This window comes from Gallinula chloropus (assembly GCF_964237585.1).
Source record: "Gallinula chloropus genome assembly, chromosome: 10".
Taxonomy (NCBI): domain Eukaryota; kingdom Metazoa; phylum Chordata; class Aves; order Gruiformes; family Rallidae; genus Gallinula; species Gallinula chloropus.
The window spans coordinates 20,797,104-20,817,322 of NC_140095.1; the positions used below are offsets into that span (position 1 = coordinate 20,797,104).

Sequence of the window (20,219 nt, forward strand, 5' to 3'; positions counted from 1 at the left end):
GGATAAAGTAGCCACTAGCTGACTTGTAACCCTGGACCAGCACTGGAATTTCCCTCTGTTCCCTTTCTGGTGGGAATCTGTGGTATTAGGGGAACCTATAGATAGGAAAGAAAATTGCTGTGTGAGCAGGGTGTGAGGTATTGTGTGTTTCCCACAAGAAATCACAGAGCTCCATCTGATCGCCCACAGCCTCCCTTCACATCACCTTCCCTGGCCATCTGAACACAACATCCCCAGCCTTTCCATCCTGATCCTCCTTTCCCTGGCAAGCCTGGCTGGCATGCTTTCCTGCAGTTCTTCCCTATTGCTGTGGGGCAAGGAGGAAGGAAAAGATGTGGGGCTGTTGGAGGGGGGTCAGAGGAGCCACGGAGATGCTCAGAGGGCTGGAGCAGCTCCCCTATGGAGAGAGGCTGAGGGAGCTGGGCTGGTTCAGCCTGGAGAAGAGAAGGCTGTGGGGGGACCTCACTGCAGCCTCCCAGTCCCTGAAGGGAGCAGAGGAACAGGAGGGGAATCAGCTTGTTAAAGGGCAGAGACTGGCAGGACAAGGGGGATGGAGTGAAGCTGGAGGAAGGAAGGTTTAAATTGGATATTAGGGGGGAGTTCTTTGCAGAGAGAGTGGTGAGGGGCTGGGACAGGCTGCCCAGAGAGGGGGTGGGTGCCCCATCCCTGGTGGTGTTCAAGGCCAGGTTGGCTGGGGCCCTGGGCAACCTTGTGTAGCTCCAGACCTGGAGGTTGGTGTCCCTGCCTGTGGCAGGGGGTTGGAGCTCTGTGACCCTTGGGGTCCCTCCCAACCCAGCCCAGTCTGGGATTCTATGGTTCTATGAAGGAATTCTGTTTCTTTCAACTGTGTAATTCTCTTGCTTTATTTACAGAGGCTGAAAGGAAGGAATCTCACCCCTGCACTAAATCTGTTGGGCATGGGGAGCACAGTGAAGCCAAGGAAGTGGAATTATATTGCAAATGTCAGGAGTTATGAAAAATGTATCAGATTTTAATATTCTTCTGCTATTATTGCTGAGAGTGTCTCTCACCTGCATTCTCAGAAAGTGAAGTGCCTTTTACCACTGAGCAGAAAAGATTTCCAGGCTTTCTATATTTATTTTGAAACCACACTATAGCTTGTATCCTGATAACAGATGCAGTCTCCCTCCAAACTCTCTCTTTAACAACTAACCTGCAGTGTCAAGATTTAATTTAAGCCCACATCCTTTAGAAGTAACTCCTGCATCACGTGCTGCTAAACTTCAACCCCAAAGATCCTAACATTTGTACCTTATAAGTGACTTCTACATCCCAAATTATAACCACATCCCCTACTTTCCATGATACCTAATGCTAACTGGTGCTGAGAGCCACTCAGATGCTGCTCTGAAGATGTAAAACATTAACCACACATCCCTCCACCGCTCACTTCCCCATGGGCTTGTGTTTCAAGGTAAGTGGTTTGCATAAGATCCCTCAGAGACCTGCATTTAGTTTATTCAGTAGTATAAACAACCTGCTGGCTTTGTGCTTCTCCCTCCAGAGCAAGGAAAAGCCCATTTTATACATTAAAATTGAACGTAGTGTTGCTGAAAGGGCTGTGATGGATTTTTCTGGAGCTCACAGCATCTTATCTAGTTCTGGGAGGGGTCTCACAGGGCACAAGCAGTTTCTTCCCATACATCCCCCTCCTCTTTTAAGACCCCGTGTCCGGGAGGGAGACAGGGTCACGCCTGTCTCGCTACCCTCAGCACCCGAGCTTGGGGAGTTCGTGTCGAGGGCTGTATCGTTTTTCCTCACGGGGTTGTTTGAATTTCACCTCGACCCATAGACCTCCACGGTTCGGAAAGCGGGGGTAGACCGGGGGCCCCCCTGTTCGTGAGGGAGGAACCGGGCTCTCCACAGCCCAGGTAACGACGGGCGTTAAGTCCCGACTCCTGCTGTCTATTGGGAGTCACGACATGTCGCTCCCTGGCTGCTGAAGGGGCTCCTCAGCATCCAGCCCCGCCGCGGAGAGCAGCACCGGAGGGTCCCGGCGGCTCCGGGACACCGGGACTGGGAGGGCCGAACCCAAGCTGGCATCACACCCCGTTTAGTTCCCGGACACATGCACAAGATCTGGGAACGGGGATGGTGTGTGGGGGGTACGGGATGGACACACGACATCAGGTTGGTGAGGCACAAAGAGGAGCGGGAGCAGATAAATGAACAACTCCCCCACGCCGGGATTTGAGCAATCAGGAAATATAATCCGAGTTGGAAAGTGCCCGAGCATCTGTTGGGTTATTAATAAATTGTATGCAATCTGTCCGGGATGGATCTCGGGACGGAGGGGAACCATCTGGTCCCGAGCGGTGGCTCTAATCATGCCTGGGGAATGGATTTAGCAAATGAAAAGCAACAGGACCTGCCAGCCGGGCTCCCGGGGCCCCTGCTCTCCGTCCGGATGGAGGGAGTGTGTGTGTGTGGGGGGGTGTTGAAACGGGGGCTCCCCCTACCCCCGGAAAAGGGTCCTCGCAAGGATGCGCAGAAATCTGGGATTCGGGCCGAGCGTGGACATAATCTCTCCAGTCTCGGCCAGCTCTGGGGAAACTCGTCCTGTCTTTGGAAGTGCTGTCTAGAAATCAGAGGGTCCTGGGCCAGGGAGAGCCCCGCTCGCAGGGGCTGCATTGCTTCCCCACAGCCGGCGAAACCGATCTCACCCACCTTTCCTCTCCCTCTGTGCTAACTGCCACCCATAAACATTATTCCCCCCACCTCGAAGGGTGCCTGATGTGTTTTCTCGCAGCAGATGGTGAGGATTTCCAGCTCGGCTCCTCCCAGGGCTGTGTCTGCGGGCAGGGGCTCGGTGCCCCCTCCCTACGCCCCCCGCCCACCCCCGCCCCCGGAAAAGGGGGACTCGGAGGGGTGCTGCGAATGCCTCGATGTTAGTTGTGTTCCTGCAGAGAGGCTGGGGACGTGTAGGGGCTGTCACAGGGTCTCCCGTGATGAAGAGATGCGATGTTCGTTCCCGGGCGCTATCTCCGCCTGACCGCGCCCGGGCTCTGTGTTACCGGCTGTGCCCCACCTCAGAGGCGGCACCCAGCGGGGGCAGCTCCTAAAACTCCTAACACGTGTGAAACCTGAGCTCTCACACCCCACCCCCGCCTCAATAAAGCCCGGGCCAGGATGATGGGAGAGGCTGGGTCAGAGCAGATGTAGCTGCTGCCCCGGTGGGGCTCACACATCCTTGCCCCAAGAAGGGGCAAAACTCCCCCCTCCACGGGGGGGATCAGGCTCTTTTGGGGCGGCAGCACCTTCTATCGGTCCCCGCAGGGGATGCCGGGGCGAGCACGGCCTCTCGCCCGCTGGGAGCTCCGTGGCGGAAGCGAAGCCTCCCGGTTCCTTCCGGCGGACGGGAGCGGCGGGGCGGGGCCGGGCTCCGCGCAGGAGCCTGCGAGCAGCACGCCGCCCCGCCGGGGATGGGAAGCGGCTTCGCACCCTCCCGTGGACGGGGCCGTTGGCTTGGGCGGTTTTTAATGCCCTTTCCGAGCGGGATCGGTACCGCTTCCCGCGGGTGGCGGTGGGAGAGCCTGGTCAGGCCGAGAGCTGGGATGCTCCCCGGGCGAGCGGACCAGGTTCGCTTGTCGCGGGGGGAGCTGGACGGTGTGGGGCCGGCAGCAGCCCGCTGCGGGAAGGCTCTTCCGAGCCCCGGCGGTGGGTCGGGTCAAGGGCTGGGTGACCGGCCGGCTGCCAGCAGCCGTTGGGTGCAAAGCAACGGGCATCGCCGGCGGCTTCCCGGGAACCGCCGGGGGAGGGGAGGCTGCGGCTCCGCCAGCGTCCTGAAGAGATTGGAGGTGGGAAAGGGCGGGTTTGCTGTGCGTCCCCTGCTTTCTGAGCCTCCCGCCGGTACGTTCGGTGGTTGCTGAAGGTGATGTGCAGAGACGAAGACTAAAGCCCGGGCGGTGAGTGCTCCAGCCGCTGAGCCACCAGGTCACCCCCTTCCCCGGCCTCTCCGGGGCATTGTCCGGGGCTGAACGTCCCGCTTAATGACCGGTGTACGCGGTCCCTTTCTCGGTAATTAGGGCACTCTTGAGAGGCGGGAGAGGCTGTTTTAAAAGCTCTCGGTCGCAGGAAAGCTTTGAAACCAGACTTCGGCTTCTTTGTGCAGTGCTCTAACCGCTATTCCGCGTTAGAGAGGCGGGAAGGACCCGCTTCGCAGGAAGAGAAACCCGGCACTGTGAGCTTGGGGCTCTTCTCCCCCCATCCCCAACGACGGGGGGATCAGCTGCCCTGAGCAGGCTGAGCTGGAGTTGCTGTGCCGCATCTTCCATCTCCAGGATGGTAAAGCTGGAAGCGTCCCCTGTTACCCCAGCGATCCTGCCGGAGCTGCTGCCTGTCCCTTTAGCTGAAGTCATCCTTTCCAAATATCCCTGGGAAAGTCTGTCTCTCCGCTGTGCAAAGAGTGGCAGGAGACGAACCTTTCGGCTGTGTTTGCCTTGGGGCTGTACTTGCTTTTCTAAGAACCCAGAGTTCACTCCGTGGGCTCTGATGGACGAGATCAAGTCGGGATGTCAAAACTCGTGGGTTTTTTTCTTGGTGGGATTTTTCCTTGTTTGGTTTTGGGTTTTTTGGGGTTTTTTGTTTTTGCCACATTTTAAGTAGGCTTTCATCCCTTCCTTTTTAACGGAGGAGACTCAGAGTAACACCCGGACACTTGGGCTGTTGGGGTGGAAAGGTGAGTAGCTTTCACTGCTCTTTCTATACAGATTCCTACTTGATGTAGATCTCTCTTCCTCACGTCTTGCTCTTGTCAGAGGCACAGAGCTTATTCTCTGACCAAAGTTGGAGTAGATAAACGAAGCCTTCTACCAACTCGGATGTTATTTTGTGCGATCAGCTCAGCTTTTTCTTATGACTTTCATGGCTTCCCGTTCGAGATGCCAGTGGTATAAAAGGCAATTTAATTGTATATCTGTGGTAGCACTGCAATGCTGCAGTGCTTAGGGATTTGCCAATGCTTCCTGATACTCTACTGCTACTACTCAGGTAGCAGCTGGATTTCATCAGAATCTCACATGGAGCAGATCTGAGGAAGCAATGAACAACCTTTCCAACGTGTAGGTTATCCCGGGTTCTTTAACTGCTTTTTCTGGTTTGGTTTGTTGTTTTTCTTTTTGCATACAGAAACAACTTGGTCCCTAAGGTAAGCTCACATCCCCTGTATTGTGGGGACACTTACTTAGGCTGCTCATCGGTGGATATATAAATGATTCTGGCAACTATTCGGACCACAGGAAAAGGGACACGTGTGTCCTGTATCATGCACGTATCAATGAGCGCTTGTCATCTCCTTAACAACTGTTTCACCAGTTCAAAACATCCCACTACGTTTTACAGCAAGCTTTACTTAGACCTTAGCACGCTTCTAAGGTACTTGAAAAGAAAATGGTGTTGCTCGCTCTGACACTGGCCGTACGTTTTCATCCCTGTGAATATGGCATGAAATATTCTTCCAGAGAAGATCTACTTATTTCAGGTAAGTGGATTAATTTAGCGAGTGAATAAGGAGGAAAAAAAATCCAACAAACTTACCCAGCTGAAATGCCTCTTGTTCTGAACTCACATGGAGTGAGCGTGATGAATCTGTTCATAAAGATCTGTCCCAGCATCTCCTATCCACAAGTGAAGATGATCTCTGCTCAAACCTTTATGTCCTCTTGCTATAAGAATTAAACCTGCTAGGAAACTCCAACGTCGGGAACATATCTCCAGATTAGCTTGGCCAAAATCATGTCTTATAGAACCTTATTCGCCAGTCCTCTCTCACAAAAAAGATCGGTTCTATCACCTGCAACTGGAAAAAAAGTTGCCAAGCGCTGTTCTGCTTGATAGGACACCTTTATCTCTTAACCTGTGGTAATGATGGCGTTAGACTGCAGAAAATCTGTGAATAGACCTAAACAATGGAAGAGAAGCACAAAACCTCCGTGGTGTTATGGATGCGATAGAGTTAAATGCCATTTAACACACAGCCAGTCCCCGGCTGCAGCAGTTCCTACCAGAGGTCTCTCTTGCCGTTTTCTGTGGGCTGCTCCGCTCAAGAGTAACATCAGAGGGGGAAAAATACTCTTCATCCTCAAAGGCTGAAGTTGCACAAGGATTTGGGATGTGAAATGCGATCTGTCTGAATGTCTTTCCTGAGGAGAAAGCCCTGTCACCGCCCAGCATAAGGAAATGCAGGTAAGTTACCCCAACCCAGCGGGAAGAAGTGTTCGTCTTCACGTTTTCATGGCAGAGGCCATACAAAAGTGGCATTAGGGATGGATCTGGATTTAACATACAACTGCTGTCCCCTGACTACCTTCAGCGGTGGATTTCCATGTGACCGTGGAGATCAGGTAGGTAGGAACAATCGTGTTCCATAATATTTTGAACTGTGGTCCGTGTCCCTGAGCTGCAGAAATTGCCCTTGTCTTCAGTGTGGCTGGGGAAGGTGTGGTGGCTGCGGGACCTCTCTGCAGGGGCCCGGGGCAGGTGGTGATGAATGCGAGCCGGGGTGGATGAGGTGCGGGCAGGCATCTCATCCAGACCTTCAAAAGGTGATTGAAAATCCTCCTGCAGCTCTGCACCCGGCTTCGTCGAAGCGGGAGGTAGTGACTTTTATTCTAGTACACAGAGGAGGGAGGAGATGAGTGCGAATGAAGAGTGTGGCCAGAGGCAAAACTCTTCCTTGTCTCGTTTAAAGGGAAAAATCTCTCTTATACTCCCTCCCCAAGGACTGGAGTCACCAGGCATGTTGTCTGTATCCCAGCTTGACCCTTCCATGTCCCCCTCAGCTCTGAATAGATGTAAATGTGGAGTAGCCTGTGTTTCTTGGAGTCTAGTCTCTTTCTCTGTCCCTTTCCCACTCAGCATTCCATAGTAGGGTGGCCACTTGCTCTGACAGCAGAGCTGGTGGGTAAGGGAGTATGTCCTGTGAAGGAATTACCACCAATCCACTTCCTGGTCACTCAAAGGGACCATGTGAGAGGGACTCAGTTCCAGGGAGGAAGAGATATTTTTCCCAGTTTTCCTGTCTTCCTTCAGCCCTTTTAATACTTGCTCACAGCACCAGCGTGGATAAACACCCAGTGCTTGGTTACAAAACACTTCTAGATGCATTTTGGTGCAAGGAAGGTGCAGAAGAGAATGATGAACACCGATGTTTTTGGGAAAACTTACTTAAACCTCAGAGTTTCTAACCGAGGAGCAATCAGCTTCACCTTGGGACCTGTCCCACGAATTGAAAAATAAAGGTATCACTTATGCAGGACTATTTCACAAGGAAATGAAGTGTGAAAAATTAGACTTAGCCCACATGAACTGATGACAGAGACTATGAATCTCGATGAGAAGTGATGATAAACACTGGACCAACAAACACTAAGTTGTTGCCCCGAAGAATTAAAACTTTGCTGCATTTATCTACCATGTTTGACTGAAGAATGAAATTCAAACCTAAACATCTGCAGAAGGGTACTCTACGAAAACTGAGAGGGGAAAATCATAACCGCTTCCACAACAGTACAATGAAAATAGAGGAGACGAGGGTCTGCAACGAAGTGAGAAACAGCTGAAATGCGGGGAGTGGAAAATGACAAAGACGGCGTAGAGATGCTCGATTGAGATACACGATAGAGGGAGTTCGTGCTGAGCGCCGCATGATGTCGCTCTGACCTAATAAATGTGTTAGAAAAGCGGGCGAGGGCGGGGAAGGACCTTCCGGTGCGCAAAAGAAAAGGATGCAGATGAGAAAAAGAGCAGCAGAGAGGAGGATGTGCAGCTCTGAGAATGGATTACTCTACAGCTGAAGGATAAATCCCGTTCGATACCGACGTCTGTAACGATCTGGTGTGGAGAAAAAGGAATCCGTGGCTGCGATGGGTAGCTGCGGACCGAAACAGCAGTGGCGGGGGCCCGTGGTGCGGGTGCTGGTGCTGCAGGCGGCCTGGGCGCTGGTGGGCGGGCAGGTGCGCTACTCGGTGCCGGAGGAAGCCAAGGCCGGGACGGTGGTGGGCCGGCTGTCGCAGGACCTGGGCCTGGAGGCGGGCGCTCCGGAGGCGCGGGGGCTGCGGCTGGTGTCGCAGGGCCGGCGGGCGGGCGTGGAGGTGAGCGGGGCGAGCGGGGCGCTGGTGGTGAGCTCGCGGCTGGACCGGGAGGAGCTGTGCGGGAAGAGCGCGCCGTGCGCCCTGCGCCTGGAGGTGCTGGTGGAGCGGCCGCTGCGCGTCTTCCACGTGGAGCTGGAGGTCACCGACATCAACGACAACGCCCCGCTCTTCCCCGTGAAAGAAGAAGCCTTTACCATCCCGGAATTAAACACGCTCCCGGGAACCCGTTTCCCTCTGGAGGGCGCGTCGGATGCCGATGTGGGAGCCAACGCGCAGCTCTCCTATACACTCAGCCCCAGCGAGCATTTCAGAGTAGAGGAGGAAAACAGCAACTCGCGCAGTAAATCTCTGTTCCTGGTGCTCACGAAACCGCTGGACCGCGAGACTGTTCCTGTGCACCGTCTGGTGGTGACGGCGAGTGACGGGGGCCGGCCGGCGCTGACGGGCACGATGGAGCTGGTGATCTCGGTGCTGGACGTCAACGACAACGTGCCCCAGTTTAACCAGTCGGTGTACAACGTGCCTTTGTCTGAAGACGCCTTGCAGGGCACGCTGGTGGCACGAGTGAACGCCACGGATTTGGACGTGGGAATAAACCGTGAGATCGTTTATGAAATCAAAAATATTGTTCCTCCATCTGCCTCGGATGTCTTCAGCATCGATGCCAACAGCGGCGAGATCAGACTGAGGGGGGCCCTGGACTATGAGACAGTTACTTTCTACGACATACAGGTTATGGCAAAGGACAGAGGGACTCCCCAGCTGTCGGGTCACTGCAAGGTGGTGGTGGAGGTGCTGGACGTGAACGACAACGCGCCGGAGGTGTGGGTGACGTCGCTGTCGGTGCCGGTGCCGGAGGACGCGTCGGTGGGGACGGTGGTGGCGCTGCTGAGCGTGTCGGACCGGGACTCGGGGGCGAACGGTCGCGTGCGGTGCGCGGTGTGGCCGGCGTCGCCGTTCGGTCTGGTGTCGACGTTCGCGGGCTCGTACTCGCTGGTGCTGCGGGAGGCGCTGGACCGTGAGCGGGTGTCGGAGTACGAGGTGGAGGTGCGGGCGGAGGACGGCGGGGCGCCGGCGCTGCGCGCCAGGCGCGGGGTGCGGGTGCCGGTGTCGGACGTGAACGACAACGCGCCGTCGTTCGCGCAGGCCGTGTACACGGTGCTGGCGCGGGAGAACAACGCGGCGGGCGCGGAGCTGGCGCGGCTGTGGGCGCGGGACCCGGACGAGGCGGGCAACGGCCGCGTGAGCTACTCGGTGTGGGAGGGCGGCGCCGGGGGCGCGTCTGCGGGCGGGGGGTGGCGCCCGGCGTCGAGCTACGTGTCGGTGGACGCGGAGAGCGGGCGCCTGTGGGCGCTGCAGCCCTTGGACTACGAGGAGGTGCAGGTGCTGCAGTTCGAGGTGCGTGCGGTGGACGCGGGGGAGCCGGCGCTGTGCGGCAACGCCACGGTGCAGCTGTTCGTGGTGGACGAGAACGACAACGCGCCGGCGCTGCTGCCGGCGTCGGGCGTCGGGGCGGGCGGCGTGGGGTGGGGCGAGGCGGCGTCGGGTGCGGGCTCGGAGGTGGTGTGGGCGTGGGCGGCGTGGGGGTCGCCGGCGGGGCAGGTGGTGGCGAAGATCCGCGCGGTGGACGCGGACTCTGGCTACAACGCGTGGCTGCGCTACGAGCTGTGGGAGCCGCGGGGGAAGGGCGCGTTCCGCGTGGGGCTGTACAGCGGCGAGGTGAGCACGGCGCGGGCGCTGGAGGAGGCGGACGGCCCTCGGCAGAGGCTGGTGATCGTGGTGCGGGACCACGGGGAGCCGGCGCGCTCGGCCACGGCCACGCTGAGCGTGTCGCTGGTGGAGGGCGCCGAGGCGGCGCTGGCGGCGGCGGGCTCGTCGGGGCCGGGGCCGGGGCTGCGGGCGGCGGCGGGCGCGGAGGTCGCGGTCGCGGGGTCGTCTTCGGCGACGAACGTGTGGCTGGTGGTGGCCATCTGCGCGGTGTCGAGCCTGTTCCTGCTGGCGGTGGTGCTGTACGGGGCGTCGCGGTGGGCGCCGCGGGCGGCCGTGCTGTCGGGGCCCGGGCCGGCGACGCTGGTGTGCGCCAGCGAAGCGGGGAGCTGGTCGTACTCGCAGCGCCAGAGCCGGAGCCTGTGCGTGGCCACGGACGGCGCGGGCAAGAGCGACCTGATGGTTTTCAGCCCCAACTTCCCGCCGCCGCCCGGCGCCGGGGCGAAGGAGACGCAGCCGGAGCCGCCCGCGCTCCTGGACACGGTCAGTGACACCCCACCCCTTGTCCTCCCCTTGCTCTCCCGACGCCCCTTTCCCCCCTCTCCCTAGGCAGGTGTCCCTTCCCCCTGGCAGCAGAAAAGTCGCTGCGGGGAGGCGGAGGTCGGTGGGTGCTTGGCAGGTTCTTAAGGATGCTGATGACATCTGCCTCCGCCTCCTCTGAAATTGTCCTCCTTGGCTCTCGCCTGCTGCCACTTGTGTAGCGTTTGATCCTGTGCTTGGTGCAGGAGCGCAGGTCAGGCAGGTGGTGACAGTCCCCCGGGCACTATTTGCTGCCCTCTTACCGTTGCTGACTGCTGACTGTTGTGGTATCAGATCTGGGTTCTCGTGGAAAGCTCTCCACTCCACTCTTTGACTCTTCTTTGATTCTCCTCTGCAAGGTCTCTGGGGTAATTCCCCTCTTTTTTATTAAAGCTGGCACAGTTTTAATCCAAGAACAAGAACACTGATGTGCAGCTCTGGGGTGTTTCCAGTTGAGATTCCTGAACAGGGCAAAGGGGTTGGGTGGATGTTTGGCTTTGATGATCTCAAAGATCTTTTCTAACCTCAATGATTGTGTGATGCTAAGATTGAAGGTAAAGTTCACACACCTGGGAAGATCCTGCCAGGGACCAATGTATTTCTTTGGGTCAATGTGTTGGACATCGGGGAGATGTTCTCCTTAAATATACCATGGGGTTTCTTTCATGGCCTCTGTTGTCTGGAGTTCCCAGACCCTCCCAAGTGTCTGGTGTTGAAATGCCAACAATGTCTTTTGAGGCTATGTGTGTGGGTAGAGCTTCAGTTTGCTCTCCTTAAATTGTGATGGGCATCCACAGAAGCTTCTGCAGCCCTTGATGCAGCTATGATGTTTCTTTTATCCTTGTTAAGCAGAATATTTAAGGGGACATAAGGAGGAAAGTATGAGCTTTGGGCGTTCAGCTGCCCCTGTTTAAGAACAGCTGTCCTGTGACCACCTGTACGAGGAGATGTTTAACTGCTCTGCCAGACCTGGACCATTTCCATGTCAGATGGGTGAAGTATGAATGGTAATTTAGAGAGATTCTGCTGAACAGTGTGTATGTGGTACCAGCTGTGTAGTTTCTGTGGTGCTCTCATTGATGGGAAGAGTTCTGCACTTGAGTTTCTGTCCAGAGGAATGGTGTGATACACACCAACCTGTTTGATTTCTTTCCACATTTGCATCAGCAGCCACATGCTTACAGAAGCACTGGAATCCTTCATTTTAAACCAGGACAACAACAGAACCACAACCAGGGCACCTACCAACCAAAAACCCTGATATCAAATCCCCAGACTGATGTTGTCCTGCAGAGCCAATATCACATGGTACAGTGGGGTTCTTGTCAAGGTTTGGGTAGTTTATCACAGCATGAAGTGGGTGCCATTTCCTTTTAAATACCTTGAGAAAGAGTCGTCTGTTGGACATGATCTATGTGGTGCCATCCCTATGTTGTTCTGTGGTGCTCTTGTGGAGGGGATGGGTCTAAAAATACTGGATTTAGCCCTGAGGTGGGAAAGGAAACCGTGGCGTGTCACAGAGGTGAATGTGGCAGTGGTATTGGGTAGGGCCTGTCTGTGTCCGGGGATGACATACAAATGGGGCAATAGTGCCTGACAGACCTGTTGTTTTGGGAAAAGTGTTGTTAGAGGGGAGCACTTCCCCACCCCCATTGCCCTTGTGTAGTGGGTGGCATCTGTACTGGCTTCCACAGCTGTTGTTCTTGCTGTGATGGTTCATTGCTCCTCCTGAGGTAGGAGATTTCGATGCCCAGGAGGAGGTCTTTGTTCTCCTGACTTTCCCTAGTTGTGCACTTGCACAGTTGGCCTCGATAGAGAACCTGTGTCCTTAGGTGTGGCTCATTCCGAAATGTCCATGAACTCACCAGTCCCTGCACAGCAGCCCAGCTCTGGTTTTGTATGGTTGAAATTCCTCCCCTCCCCAGCTGATATTGTATGTTCACCTCTCTCTGCTCTTTGTGCTGATGATGTGGAAAGTTGAGGATGTGGAAAGGCCTGGGTGATGCTCATTTCATGTTTTAGAGCTGGATCATGTTCCTGTGGTGGAGCAATGTCTCCTGGCAGTGATGCTCCTAGTGGGATGCAGTAGGGCCTGGGCATGCATCACTGGGGGATGAGTTTGAGTGGGTAAGAGCCTTGCTAGAGGGAATTGGAGATGCTGGGTAGAAGATGGTCTGTGTCACTGGGGAGGAAATGGAGATTGCCCACTTAGCTGGAGCTCTCTTTCCCCCTGGCATGCCATTGAGGATGCCAGTAGAAACCCTTGAGCAGAGGTCAGGTGCAGAGCTGCTTTCTCTCTGAGATCCATCCTCTCAGGACCTCCAGAAGTTCTGCACATCCTTATGTTCCCCATGGTGTTCTTTTAGTAGATTTTTCCTGAAGCTGCTGTGCTGTTGGTGGACAGAAGGATTTTGAAATTTGGATCACTTTACTTTCTCAGAAGCTCTTTCGGGTCACCTGTCTGCTGATCTCCCTTTCTAGGCAGGGGAAGGAGTGATCTACAAGAAGCTGTCAGACCTTGAATTTCAGTACAAGGGAATGAGATTTTTTTTACTTTTCTTTCCCACCCCTTTGGTTTGCCTCCCTTCACACCAGCAATGTGTTGGTAACAGTGGATGAGATACGATGGCTGAATTTTCACTGCTGTCTGGCTGCAGAGCTTTGGGCTGTGTGCCCTCAGCGTGGGGGATGGCTTTTCCCCTCTCCTGGGATGAGGTCAATGTTGAGACAATGTCCTTAGCTTTTAGCTCTCCCTTCTGCTTCCACTGTGATCGAAGTCCTAAAGGGAGCATAGTGCTCTGTCCTGTGATCTTTGAGGATTTTAAAGAACGTGGGAAAAGGTGAGGGTGAAAGCAATAGAAAAAAGAAAAGGAAGGAAAAAAAACCTATGGAAAAAAGAATAAATCACAATGAGTAGAAACAGAAGAGCTAAAGGAATGGCAGAGGGGAAGGGAGAAGAAGATGAACGACAACATGGAAATAAAAATAAAGGAAGGAAGAAAGAAGACAGACACCGCCGTTTTCTCTGGCCGCTGAGCAGAGTTGGTACCTCCGACCCCCGCCCTTGGTTAGAGTCCCGCGCTCCGGCGCTGCTGCTCTGCAATTAGCGCTGATGGCTTCGTCTTGGATGGTCTCCGCCGCGGGGCCGGAGGCGGCTGTGGAAAAGGAGAGAAAAGGATGAGAAGAGAAGGGCAAGGAGGGTAAGGGATCTGACGGGAGAGCAAGAACAAAACGGAGAGGAATGAACAGAAAGAGAATGAAAAAAGAGAATAAAGTAAAGCGAGACGAACGAAGAGAAGAAATGCAGGAAAAGGAAGGTACGAAAGAGAAGCAGGAAAGGATAAGGAAGATGGAAAGGGAGAAATCTCTGCAACGAAAAAGGAAGAGAGGAAAAAGAGATGAGTTGGGGGAAGAGGAGAGCAAGAAGGGCAAGACAGAGCGGAGGGGCAGGAGGAGAGGGGAGAGGAGCCGATCAGCGCGGGTGCGGAGGCGCGGGGTTGCTGGGGAGCGAGAGGCGTCGGAGCAGCACACGGTGTCGCTGCAGGCTCAGCAACGGCGGCGGAGCGGCGAGGCGGCTCCGCCCCGGTGCGGCGGAGAGCCCGGCTGTGAGCGCGGGGGGGCGGCGAGGGGCGGCCAGGAGAGCCGGGGCGCGAGTGCGGGCGGCGGCGGGGAGCCGGTCGGGGCCCGGTCGGGTGCGGGTCCCGCGGCGGTGAGTGTGCGATGGGGTCGTGTCGGGGGCCCGTGGTGCGGGTGCTGGTGCTGCAGGCGGCCTGGGCGCTGGTGGGCGGGCAGGTGCGCTACTCGGTGCCGGAGGAAGCCAAGGCCGGGACGGTGGTGGGCCGGCTGTCGCAGGACCTGGGCCTGGAGGCGGGCGCTCCGGAGGCGCGGGGGCTGCGGCTGGTGTCGCAGGGCCGGCGGGCGGGCGTGGAGGTGAGCGGGGCGAGCGGGGCGCTGGTGGTGAGCTCGCGGCTGGACCGGGAGGAGCTGTGCGGGAAGAGCGCGCCGTGCGCCCTGCGCCTGGAGGTGCTGGTGGAGCGGCCGCTGCGCGTCTTCCACGTGGAGCTGGAGGTCACCGACATCAACGACAACGCCCCGCTCTTCCCCGCCGCCCGCAAGAACCTCAGCATCGTGGAGTTCAACACGCTGCCAGGAACCCGTTTCCCTCTTGAGGGCGCGTCGGATGCCGATGTGGGAGCCAACGCGGAGCTCTCCTATACACTCAGCCCCAGCGAGCACTTTACGCTGGATGTCAAATCCTCTGACGAAAATATAAAATCCCTGTTCCTGGTGCTCACGAAACCGCTGGACCGCGAGACTGTCCCTGTGCACCGTCTGGTGGTGACGGCGAGTGACGGGGGCCGGCCGGCGCTGACGGGCACGATGGAGCTGGTGATCTCGGTGCTGGACGCCAACGACAACGCGCCCCAGTTCAACCAGTCGGTGTACAAAGTGCAGCTGCCGGAGAACGCTGCAAAGGGGACGCTGGTGGCGCGAGTGAACGCCACGGATCCGGACGAAGGTGTTAATAAGGAGTTTTCTTACAGCATCGTGAGTTCCGTTCCTGCTGTTAGCAGAGATCTGTTCAGTATCCAGCCGGAGACGGGTGATATCCGGCTCTCAGGGGCTCTGGACTTTGAAGACATCCGTGTACACGAGTTACAAATCGAAGCGAGAGACAAAGGGATTCCCCCGCTGTCGGGACACTGTAGTCTATTGCTGGAGGTGCTGGACGTGAACGACAACGCGCCGGAGGTGTGGGTGACGTCGCTGTCGGTGCCGGTGCCGGAGGACGCGTCGGTGGGGACGGTGGTGGCGCTGCTGAGCGTGTCGGACCGGGACTCGGGGGCGAACGGTCGCGTGCGGTGCGCGGTGTGGCCGGCGTCGCCGTTCGGTCTGGTGTCGACGTTCGCGGGCTCGTACTCGCTGGTGCTGCGGGAGGCGCTGGACCGCGAGCGGGTGTCGGAGTACGAGGTGGAGGTGCGGGCGGAGGACGGCGGGGCGCCGGTGCTGCGCGCCAGGCGCGGGGTGCGGGTGCCGGTGTCGGACGTGAACGACAACGCGCCGTCGTTCGCGCAGGCCGTGTACACGGTGCTGGCGCGGGAGAACAACGCGGCGGGCGCGGAGCTGGCGCGGCTGTGGGCGCGGGACCCGGACGAGGCGGGCAACGGCCGCGTGAGCTACTCGGTGTGGGAGGGCGGCGCCGGGGGCGCGTCTGCGGGCGGGGGGTGGCGCCCGGCGTCGAGCTACGTGTCGGTGGACGCGGAGAGCGGGCGCCTGTGGGCGCTGCAGCCCTTGGACTACGAGGAGGTGCAGGTGCTGCAGTTCGAGGTGCGTGCGGTGGACGCGGGGGAGCCGGCGCTGTGCGGCAACGCCACGGTGCAGCTGTTCGTGGTGGACGAGAACGACAACGCGCCGGCGCTGCTGCCGGCGTCGGGCGTCGGGGCGGGCGGCGTGGGGTGGGGCGAGGCGGCGTCGGGTGCGGGCTCGGAGGTGGTGTGGGCGTGGGCGGCGTGGGGGTCGCCGGCGGGGCAGGTGGTGGCGAAGATCCGCGCGGTGGACGCGGACTCTGGCTACAACGCGTGGCTGCGCTACGAGCTGTGGGAGCCGCGGGGGAAGGGCGCGTTCCGCGTGGGGCTGTACAGCGGCGAGGTGAGCACGGCGCGGGCGCTGGAGGAGGCGGACGGCCCTCGGCAGAGGCTGGTGATCGTGGTGCGGGACCACGGGGAGCCGGCGCGCTCGGCCACGGCCACGCTGAGCGTGTCGCTGGTGGAGGGCGCCGAGGCGGCGCTGGCGGCGGCGGGCTCGTCGGGGCCGGGGCCGGGGCTGCGGGCGGCGGCGGGCGCGGAGGTCGCGGTCGCGGGGTCGTCTTCGGCGACGAACGTGTGGCTGGTGGTGGCCATCTGCGCGGTGTCGAGCCTGTTCCTGCTGGCGGTGGTGCTGTACGGGGCGTCGCGGTGGGCGCCGCGGGCGGCCGTGCTGTCGGGGCCCGGGCCGGCGACGCTGGTGTGCGCCAGCGAAGCGGGGAGCTGGTCGTACTCGCAGCGCCAGAGCCGGAGCCTGTGCGTGGCCACGGACGGCGCGGGCAAGAGCGACCTGATGGTTTTCAGCCCCAACTTCCCGCCGCCGCCCGGCGCCGGGGCGAAGGAGACGCAGCCGGAGCCGCCCGCGCTCCTGGACACGGTCAGTGACACCCCACCCCTTGTCCTCCCCTTGCTCTCCCGACGCCCCTTTCCCCCCTCTCCCTAGGCAGGTGTCCCTTCCCCCGGCAGCAGAAAAGTCGCTGCGGGGAGGCGGAGGTCGGTGGGTGCTTGGCAGGTTCTTAAGGATGCTAATGACATCTGCCTCCGCCTCCTCTCAAATTGTCCTCCTTGGCTCTTGCCTGCTGGCACTTGTGTAGCGTTTGATCCTGTGCTTGGTGCAGGAGCACAGGACGGGCAGCTGGTGACAGTCCCCCGGGCACTATTTGCTGCCTTCTTACCGTTGCTGACTGCTGACCGTTGTGGTATCAGATCTGGGTTCTCGTGGAAAGCTCTCCACTCCTCTCTTTGACTCTTCTTTGATTCCCCTCTTTTTTATTAAAGCTGGCACAGTTTTAATCCAAGAAGAAGAACACTGATGTGCAGCTCTGGGGTGTTTTCCCTTGAGATTCCTGAACAGGGAAAAGGAGTTGGGTGGATGTTTGGCTTTGATGATCTCAAAGATCTTTTCTAACCTCAATGATTGTGTGATGCTAAGATTGAAGGTAAAGTTCACACACCTGGGAAGATCCTGCCAGGGACCAATGTATTTCTTTGAGTCAATGTGTTGGACATCGGGGAGATGTTCTCCTTAAATATACCATGGGGTTTCTTTCACGGCCTTTGTTGTTTGGAGTTCCCAGACCCTCCCAAGTGTCTGGTGTTGAAATGTCAACAATGTCTTTTGAGGCTATGTGTGTGGGTAGAGCTTCAGTTTGCTGTCCTTAAATTGTGATGGGCATCCACAGAAGCTTCTGCAGCCCTTGATGCAGCTGTGATGTTTCTTTTATCCTTGTTAAGCAGAATATTTAAGGGGACATAAGGAGGAAAGTATGAGCTTTGGGCGTTCAGCTGCCCCTGTTTAAGAACAGCTGTCCTGTGACCACCTGTACGAGGAGATGTTTAACTGCTCTGCCAGACCTGGACCATTTCCATGTCAGATGGGTGAAGTATGAATGGTAATTTAGAGAGATTCTGCTGAACAGTGTGTATGTGGTACCAGCTGCGTAGTTTCTGTGGGGCTTTCATTGATCGGAAGAGTTGTGCACTTGAGTTTCTGTCCAGAGGAATGGTGTGATACACACCAACCTGTTTGACTTCTTTCCACATTTGCATCAGCAGCCACATGCTTACAGAAGCACTGGAATCCTTCATTTTAAACCAGGACAACAACAGAACCAGAACCAGGGCACCTACCAATCAAAAACCCTGATATCAAATCCCCAGACTGATGTTGTCCTGCAGAGTCAATATCACATGGTACAGTGGGGTTCTTGTCAAGGTTTGGGTAGTTTATCACAGCATGAAGTGGGTGCCATTTCCTTTTAAATACCTTGAGAAAGAGTCGTCTGTTGGACATGATCTATGTGGTGGCATCCCTATGTTGTTCTGTGGTGCTCTTGTGGAGGGGATGGGTCTAAAAATACTGGATTTAGCCCTGAGGTGCGAAAGGAAACCGTGGCGTGTCACAGAGGTGAATGTGGCAGTGGTATTGGGTAGGGACTGTCTATGTTAGGGGATGACATACAAATGGGGCAATAGTGCCTGACAGACCTGTTGTTTTGGGAAAAGTGTTGTTAGAGGGGAGCACTTCCCCACCCCCATTGCCCTTGTGTAGTGGGTGGCATCTGTACTGGCTTCCACAGCTGTTGTTCTTGCTGTGATGGTTCATTGCTCCTCCTGAGGTAGGAGATTTCGAGGCCCAGGAGGAGATCTTTGTTCTCCTGACTTTCCCTAGTTGTGCACTTGCACAGTTGGCCTCGATAGAGAACCTGTGTCCTTAGGTGTGGCTCATTCCGAAATGTCCATGAACTCACCAGTCCCTGCACAGCAGCCCAGCTCTGGTTTTGTATGGTTGAAATTCCTCCCCTCCCCAGCTGATATTGTATGTTCACCTCTCTCTGCTCTTTGTGCTGATGATGTGGAAAGTTGAGGATGTGGAAAGGCCTGGGTGATGCTCATTTCATGTTTTAGAGCTGGATCATGTTCCTGTGGTGGAGCAATGTCTCCTGGCAGTGATGCTCCTAGTGGGATGCAGTAGGGCCTGGGCATGCATCACTGGGAGGATGAGTTTGAGTGGGTAAGAGCCTTGCTAGAGGGAATTGGAGATGCTGGGTAGGAGATGGTCTGTGTCACTGGGGAGGAAATGGAGATTGCCCGCTTAGCTGGAGCTCTCTTTCCCCCTGGCAGGCCATTGAGGATGCCAGTAGAAACCCTTGAGCAGAGGTCAGGTGCAGAGCTGCTTTCTCTCTGAGATCCTCTCAGGACCTCCAGAAGTTCTGCACATCCTTATGTTCCCCATGGTGTTCTTTTAGTAGATTTTTCCTGAAGCTGCTGTGCTGTTGTTGGACAGAAGGATTTTGAAATTTGGATCACTTTACTTTCTCAGAAGCTCTCTCTGGTCACCTGTCTGCTGATCTCCCTTTCTAGGCACAGGAAGGAGTGATCTATAAGAAGCTGTCAGACCTTGAATTTCAGTACAAGGGAATGAGATTTTTTTTACTTTTCTTTCCTACCCCTTTGGTTTGCCTCCCTTCACATCAGCAATGTGTTGGTAACAGTGGATGAGATACGATGGCTGAATTTTCACTGCTGTCTGGCTGCAGAGGTTTGGGCTGTGTGCCCTCAGCGTGGGGGATGGCTTTTCCCCTCTCCTGGGATGAGGTCAATGTTGAGACAATGTCCTTAGCTTTTAGCTCTCCCTTCTGCTTCCACTGTGATCGAAGTCCTAAAGGGAGCACAGTGCTCTGTCCTGTGATCTTTGAGGCTTTTAAAGAACGTGGGAAAAAGTGAGGGTGAAAGCAATAGAAAAAAGAAAAGGAAGAAAAAAACTACTGAAAAAAGAATAAATCACAATGAGAGAAGAGCTAAAGGAATGGCAGAGGGGAAGGGAGAAGAAGATGAACGACAACATGGAAATAAAAATAAAGGAAGGAAGAAAGAAGACAGACACCGCCGTTTTCTCTGGCCGCTGAGCAGAGTTGGTACCTCCGACCCCCGACCTTGGTTAGAGTCCCGCGCTCCGGCGCTGCTGCTCTGCAATTAGCGCTGATGGATCCGTCTTGGATGGTCTCCGCCGCGGGGCCGGAGGCGGCTGTGGAAAAGGAGAGAAAAGGATGAGAAGAGAAGGGCAAGGAGGGTAAGGGGTCTGACGGGAGAGCAAGAACAAAACGGAGAGGAATGAACAGAAAGAGAATGAAAAAAGAGAATAAAGTAAAGCGAGACGAACGAAGAGAAGAAATGCAGGAAAAGGAAGGTACGAAAGAGAAGCAGGAAAGGATAAGGAAGATGGAAAGGGAGAAAACTCTGCAACAAAAAAGGAAGAGAGGAAAAAGAGATGAGTTGGGGGAAGAGGAGAGCAAGAAGGGCAAGACAGAGCGGAGGGGCGAGAGGAGAGGGGAGAGGAGCCGATCAGCGCGGGTGCGGAGGCGCGGGGTTGCTGGGGAGCGAGAGGCGTCGGAGCAGCACACGGTGTCGCTGCAGGCTCAGCAACGGCGGCGGAGCGGCGAGGCGGCTCCGCCCCGGTGCGGCGGAGAGCCCGGCTGTGAGCGCGGGGGGGCGGCGAGGGGCGGTCAGGAGAGCCGGG

General features: G+C 56.6%; 2 protein-coding genes across 2 annotated transcripts; both read left to right on the forward strand.

The window, feature by feature from the left end:
- Window positions 1-7,883: 7,883 nt before the first annotated feature.
- LOC311195494 (protocadherin alpha-10-like) lies at window positions 7,884-14,006 on the forward strand (the record flags this gene model as incomplete). The annotated part of the gene is made up of 3 exons (XM_084268898.1): window positions 7,884-10,361; window positions 10,428-10,482; window positions 13,942-14,006. The coding sequence occupies 3 exons, from the start codon at window positions 7,884-7,886 to the stop codon at window positions 14,004-14,006; spliced, it is 2,598 nt and encodes an 865-aa protein (XP_084125024.1).
- An 80-nt stretch (window positions 14,007-14,086) lies between these two features.
- LOC311195495 (protocadherin alpha-10-like) lies at window positions 14,087-20,181 on the forward strand (the record flags this gene model as incomplete). The annotated part of the gene is made up of 4 exons (XM_084268899.1): window positions 14,087-16,581; window positions 16,644-16,697; window positions 16,819-16,899; window positions 20,117-20,181. The coding sequence occupies exons 1-4, from the start codon at window positions 14,118-14,120 to the stop codon at window positions 20,179-20,181; spliced, it is 2,664 nt and encodes an 887-aa protein (XP_084125025.1). The 5' UTR covers window positions 14,087-14,117.
- Window positions 20,182-20,219: the final 38 nt, after the last annotated feature.